Genomic DNA, 6,523 nt, shown 5'->3' on the forward strand with positions numbered 1-6,523 from the left:
ATTATTATTTCAAAGACAAAGAAACTAGGACTCCTAAAGCTTAAACGTCTTGCCCAGGTCAAAGTCCATAGTCAATCTTAAGTCCATACTAAGTCAGATTTCATTGTTTGTTTCCCCCGTATGACACTTTATACCTAACTTCATTTTTTACCTTTTAATTTCAGTTGAAATGAATTATCAGCCATTTACAATATGTAAAGCACTGTGTAGGAGGTATCAGTGGCATTAAAAAAAAAACTCTAGGCTTGTGGTAAATTTATTGGGAAGACATACTAATAATACACAGATAAGTCCCACATACGAGAAACCGTTAGTGATTTATTACAAGACCTAACTGTCATAGGCCAGTAAGGAGAGCCACTGTGGAAAAACTGTGAAGGAGAGGTGACATTTTAGCCAGTCCTTAAGGGAAGGACAGGACTTTAACAAGGAACCCTAGGAGAAGAACTTTTAAGGCAAACAACCTTTGAGCAAAGGCGCAAGAGGTATGTTTGGACTCTGGCAGATGACCTACTATAGCAAAAATACAGATTATTGCAAGAGAATGCTGGTTCTAGAAGCAAGCAGGTGACACTTTCCAGAATTTTTGATTTCTTGATAGGTAGTAAAGTCACTATGCGTTTTCTGAGTAGGAAGGTAGCATGACCAGCAGGTGTTTTATTGTTGTGGTGGTTGGTGTGTGTATTTTTAAGAGCTCGAACTTTAGGAGAAGTATCCAAGGAGTAAGACTTTAAAAAGTAGGGAGACTCTTTTGAAAAAATACTGTCTAGGACCAGAAATAAGAAATAGGAAGAAATGAATGGACAGAAAAATTCTGTCAAAATATATTAGACATTCATTCATAAATCCAAAAAATATTTCCTTACAGCCTACCATGTGCCAGGCACTACAATAGGTGCTTGGGATACAGCAGTAAATAAAACAGCAAAAAAATGTCTGTCCTCAAAAACCTTATATTTTAGGGTAAGCTGACAAACTGATAAATGAATATAATAAATAAGTAAATTATATGTTAAGTGATAGGTTCTGAAGGAAAATCACAGCAAGATGAGGGGGACAGAAGTTAATAAGTGGAAGGGAAGGAAAACTGCCGTTTTAAGTAGAGGGGTCATGGTAGGCTTCACTGAAAAAGTTAAAAAAGAAAAAAAAAAGGTCTTCAGAATGAAGACATGAAGAAAGTGAGGGAATTAGCCATGTAGACAACAGTATTCCAGTAAGAAGAAACAGCCACGTTAAAGTCCTAATGGGAACTTGTATATTATGTTCATGAAACAGCCAAGAGTCTAGTGTGGCAGGAGAGTCATCAGGAGAAAAGCAGAAGAGATCAGACAGATCGCAGGGCCAATCACAGATAGAGCCGTGGAGGTCGCAATAAGGACTTAGGCATCTATTCTGAGAAAAAGTGAAGTCATGGAAGGATTCTGAGCAGAGAAGAGATATAATCTATGTTTTAAAATTACAAAAGGATTGAGAAACTAGATAATGAGATCAATCATACTGGAAAAATAAATGGACAGAAAAGAATCTCACTGGGCTGTAAGACTGGGAGCATGAAGTGGTCTAGAGATATTAATAGAGATGAAGGATAACCTTCTTTTTACATAGTACTTTATACCTTTCCAAAATATTTTTATATCTTATTTCAGTTTATACAATAGACAGCTTTCAGAACTAAAAATGAAGCTTATAGATCAGTCAGTCCCCCAAACCAGCCACATGATCTATCATGCAATATTACCAAGGTCTCACAGCTTGTTAGCAGTAGAACTGGGGCCAGAAGCCAAGTCTGATACATTGCCATAATTACAATAGGTACTACCATATCATATCTTACAATGAGACACTAAAGCCCAGAGAGGGGCTGATACATTGCCATAATGACAACAGGTACTACCATATCATATCTTACAATGGGACACTAAAGCCCAGAGAGGGACTGATACATTGCCATAATTACAATAGGTACTACCATATCATATCTTACAATGGGACACTAAAGCCCAGAGACATTATATCACCTATAGAATCACACCCAAGGTAGAGAAACAGCTAAAATGAAAATCCAGTTGTCAACTTCAAGTTCAAACTTCCTTAAATAGAAACAATCTTTTAAATAACTGTCACTCTCTTATTTTATCAGTCACAGTATAATATACTTTTACCTTACTTTCTACTTTTTATATAAATAAAAACCTTACTTATTTTTACCATAAATGCCTATAATCCAAGTTCTGAGGCTTTTTGATGTTTAACTGACAGCTACTACAAAATCTTAAATAGAGGAGATAGAAACAGATTTGTATTTTAGACTATTAATCTAGGGAAATGTGAAAGATGAGCACTGGTGGAGCAACCAGTCTGGAGGCTTCTGCACATGTTCAGACATAAAAGTTTGAAATGGAGCAGTAGGGGGAGGGAGTAGAGAAGAGAGGGCATATTGAAAACATATTAAAGACAAAATTTCCAAAACTTAACTAATTGGATTGGAAATAGGGTGGAAGATGAAGGGACTGGGAAATAAAAGAAAGAAAAGTCCATTCTTCATAGTAAAGTATCACAAAAGTAGAAGAGCAAGTATACAATGTACTCAATACTATTATGAGACCAATAGATAAACAAATGCACACCCACACAGAGAAAACACAATTAAACTCAGGTGGAGTGGAGAGAAGGAAGGGGGATTGGTGTGCTCTCACCTAGTGGGCACAATATAAGGGTATATGTCACGCCTTCAGGGTCAGGGGCACAACTACAAGTTGGACTTTACCTAACAAATGCAAACAATGTAACCTAATCATCTGTACCCTCATATTAATCTGAAATTTTAAAAAAAAAGACAAGAAGTCAAGGATGATCTCAAGTTAACAGCACCAACTACTAAAATAGGGAATATAAGACAAACAGGTTTGGAAAAAAGATGAGTTCAGTTTGGGATAGGTTAAAATTGGGGTAAGCAGACACATCCAGGTGGAATGTCCACAAGGAGCTAGGTTATGAATACAGAGTTTAGAGAGAAGTCAGAGCTAAAGACAGAAATCAGTATCATATATGTGGTAAATATTTGTTCAACATAGTTATCTCATTTCTCTGAAAGTTATATTTTTAAAAGATTTTTATATGTTTAAAACAAACATATCGGTTACTCTAATTAAAGCCTTAAGTATTAATATCTATACATTGAAAACAAAAATCCTTCTTTATTGAACCTAGTTATACCTACCAGTGCATAACTTTCTTCATCTGATTCAGGCTGGGACAAATCAGATTCACTCCTCGATTTGATCAGTCTATAATTTGGACTTGCGTGGACTAGCCGGTTTTCTGCTGTAAGACTTTCACTCCTGTCTCGCATGCACAAAAAAAGGTTTTTTGATTTGGGACTGTTAGTGAACATAAAATTGAATGGAACTGTAGTATAGAGATAATACACACACATAGCAAGGAGAAATTTTATCTATTGATGTGAAATCTTGATTCTTGGCTAAGCACAAAGCCCTTCTCAATTATATCAAAATAATTTCTATGCCACTAAATAAAGAGAGATGATAGTAATGTCATATATTTTTCTAAAGCTGCTGTTTATGTATATGAAAAAGTATGCCTCCTCATTTAACAGAAATTTATATTTCATGCTGAATCAGTATCATTGTTTACATTACTTTAAATTCATCCTAGTCAATTTGCATTTCTTCCCTCATGTCTGTGTTACTATCATAAGAACACTGTAACTTTGAGAATAAACCATGTCAATGCATAAGTAACAACCAGAGAAGGGTACTGTTTTAAGTTTCTAGTCAGTCCCACCTGGTCATAAGGCCACACCCTTCAGAGGCACTTGTGGAAGGCTGTTGCAAGTGTCCTTCTTCCCTTCTTTTCTGAAGCTCATCGATCACAGGACTTACTCCTAATATTAACAGGGCACACCGATGGATCACAGAGTTGCAGGCAGCAGTGTACACATCCTGACCCTCAGGAAGGTCTGTGCTGACCCTTCGCTCTTGTTGGGACTGAGGAGGTGGATCATCAGCTCGAGTCCCAGACCCTGCCCCACTGTTCATTCTATCTCGATCTCGGCTACGAGCTACTTCACGGGCTGAGAGGAAACACTGAAAGATTTCTGTAACATGCAACACAAAAACAAGGTCTTAACACATGGGGAGAGAAGAGCAAAGAAAATAACAATAAAAATAGTCAAAAAGTTTGGATCAAAAACATACTGAAAGAGGGAAAAATTATTTTTTAGACATTAAATACAGTATAGTCTATTTAGTTAAAATTGTAACAAAAGTATTAAAACATTGCACCTTTCATAAAAATTACAGTAGGAAATACTCATATGTCTTCATAGAATTTAGATTTGGCTGATTCTATTTCAAATTTTGTTAATGAGTTAAATCAGTAGTTTTCAAATTGTGGTCTCACACCAGCAGCATCCACATCATCTGAGCACTTGTAAGAAATCTAAATTATGGGCCCAATCCAGATCTTCTGTAACAGAATCTCTAGGAGCAGGGCCTAGGAACTGTGTTTTAACAAGCCCTCCAGCTGATTTTGAAGCCCACAAAGTCTGTGAGGCACTACATTGGATAAAAAATAACTGCTTATTTCTGAAAAATTCCTGACCTTGGTATGAAAAATGTCAGGTTATAAAGGAAACCCAGAAAATACAAGTTACATGAGTTATGAGGAGAAGGCTCCCTTTTGTCTTCCTAACTTCATATAATTGCTACACTTAACACTTCGCTGTATTTAAAACCCATTAGATATGTGCAACCACCAGAGGTCTTTACTGAGACAGAATCTAGCTACGATATATGGACAAGATTGCCTCCAGGGTGAGACAGCATCATCAGGGATATCCATCTGATGTCAGTCCAATTACATGTGTTAGTAAAGTTAACAAGGTTCTGATGTAATAGTAGATATTTTATAATAGAAAAGGAATTTTTTTCTTAAATCTGGAGTGAGTACGGTATTCTTAATGGGAAAGTTGGGCAGAAAAGTTGGTAAAATACTAGATTCAACCGTTAATACGAAAGTACAAACTTATAAAAATGGATCTGTGTATTTTATAGGATTATGACAATATTTTCATTATGCTGTAAAAGTCCCTTGCTTCTATAAAAATCAAAGCAACAAACCCTCCTGGAGTCCAGAGCTAAAAATCAGTTTAAAAGTTAAGAAAACAATCACTAGAGTTCTGGGCAAACCTGAATCTAATTCCAGCTGCTACTAACCATAGCCTAGGCACATAATTTTGCCTCCTTAAATGTCAGTTCACCCACTTTTAGAATGATGTAATATTAGAATTTGTAAACTTTTGTGAGAATGAATTTGTCTATGGATACACTTGACCCAGCACATAATAGGTGATCAAAAAATCACAGCTAGTTTAAAAATCATTACTCCCCAGAAGACTATTGAGGGTAAATGAGGGTTATGCTTTGTCACCATGTTTTGCCCATTAGTCTTTGCTTCCAGGAATCTCTAACCTAAGTTTTAAATTTAAATGGAAAATCCCTCAGCCTAAATTTTTAAAATATGACCACCTTCCCTCCCAATCTCTAATCCCCTTTTCTCCATTGGGACCTTATCTTTTTCTTCTTATTGAAATGGTTTTGGTCTTGTTTTGAGCCACCTCAGAATCATTTTTAGAATATGCAGAACACAAATAAATTGTTAATAAAATAAATGCCAACTTCATTGATTGATACACTCTCAACACCAAATGCACAGCTGGCCTCAATGTTTTAGGCTACAAATTAAATATATGCTTTAAATTGAAATACCAAATCATTCAAAAGATACTTAAACATATTTTTAAAACTTTGATACTGCTCTTTAAACTATAAGTATCTACATTTAAAAACTATCACCATGGAATATAAAAAAATGAAAATTTTTATTCATTCAGCCAATATCATTTTTATGCATATTCTTTTTTTTTTTTTTTTGAGACAGAGTCTCAAGCTGTTATCCCGGGTAGAGTGCCATGGCATCATTATAGCTCATAGCAACCTCCAACTCTTGGGCTCAAGCAATACTCTTGCCTCAGTTTTTTCTATTTTCAGTAGAGAGGGGGTTCTTGCTCTTGTTCAGGCTGGTCTCGAACCCATAAGCTCAAGCATCATGCATAGTCTCATTCCCAATTGAAACATGTAGTAAATGGGTGAAATTTGTAAGTTTAAAAGTTCTACACATGCAAAACAGTATGGCTCTCTTACGATGCATAGAAAAGGGCTCTCTTCCTCACCACACAAAAGTTGTACAACTTGGTACCCTCAGAGGATATATTTTGAATGAACTTATGCAATGACTCATGGGTATCATTTTGTGGTTGAGGCTCAGTGGAGCAGGTACTGACACACCTGCTTACAGACCTTTTCAACCCTGAACATGTAATCCAAAAGCATTAGAATGGCACTAGGTGGCTCGGCGCCTATAGCTCAACCGGCTAAGGTGCCAGCCACGTACACCTAAGGTGGCGGGTTCGAATCCCCAGCCCGGACCCGCCAAACAACAA

The 6,523-nt window shown here is 36.4% G+C and overlaps 1 protein-coding gene across 1 annotated transcript in view; it reads right to left on the reverse strand.

The window, feature by feature from the left end:
* The window catches only part of HERC1 (HECT and RLD domain containing E3 ubiquitin protein ligase family member 1), a 206,425-nt gene that overhangs the window by 95,859 nt on the left and 104,043 nt on the right, over positions 1-6,523 (reverse strand). The window contains exons 22-23 of the mRNA XM_023510003.1: positions 3,805-4,144; positions 3,221-3,341 (exon numbers count right to left, since the gene is read on the reverse strand). Coding sequence (XP_023365771.1) covers positions 3,221-3,341; positions 3,805-4,144 — 461 coding nt within the window. The remainder of the gene's footprint in view (positions 1-3,220; positions 3,342-3,804; positions 4,145-6,523) is intronic.

The sequence above is a fragment of the Otolemur garnettii genome, unplaced genomic scaffold (genome assembly GCF_000181295.1).
Source record: "Otolemur garnettii isolate 467f Iridium unplaced genomic scaffold, OtoGar3 scaffold00011, whole genome shotgun sequence".
Taxonomy (NCBI): domain Eukaryota; kingdom Metazoa; phylum Chordata; class Mammalia; order Primates; family Galagidae; genus Otolemur; species Otolemur garnettii.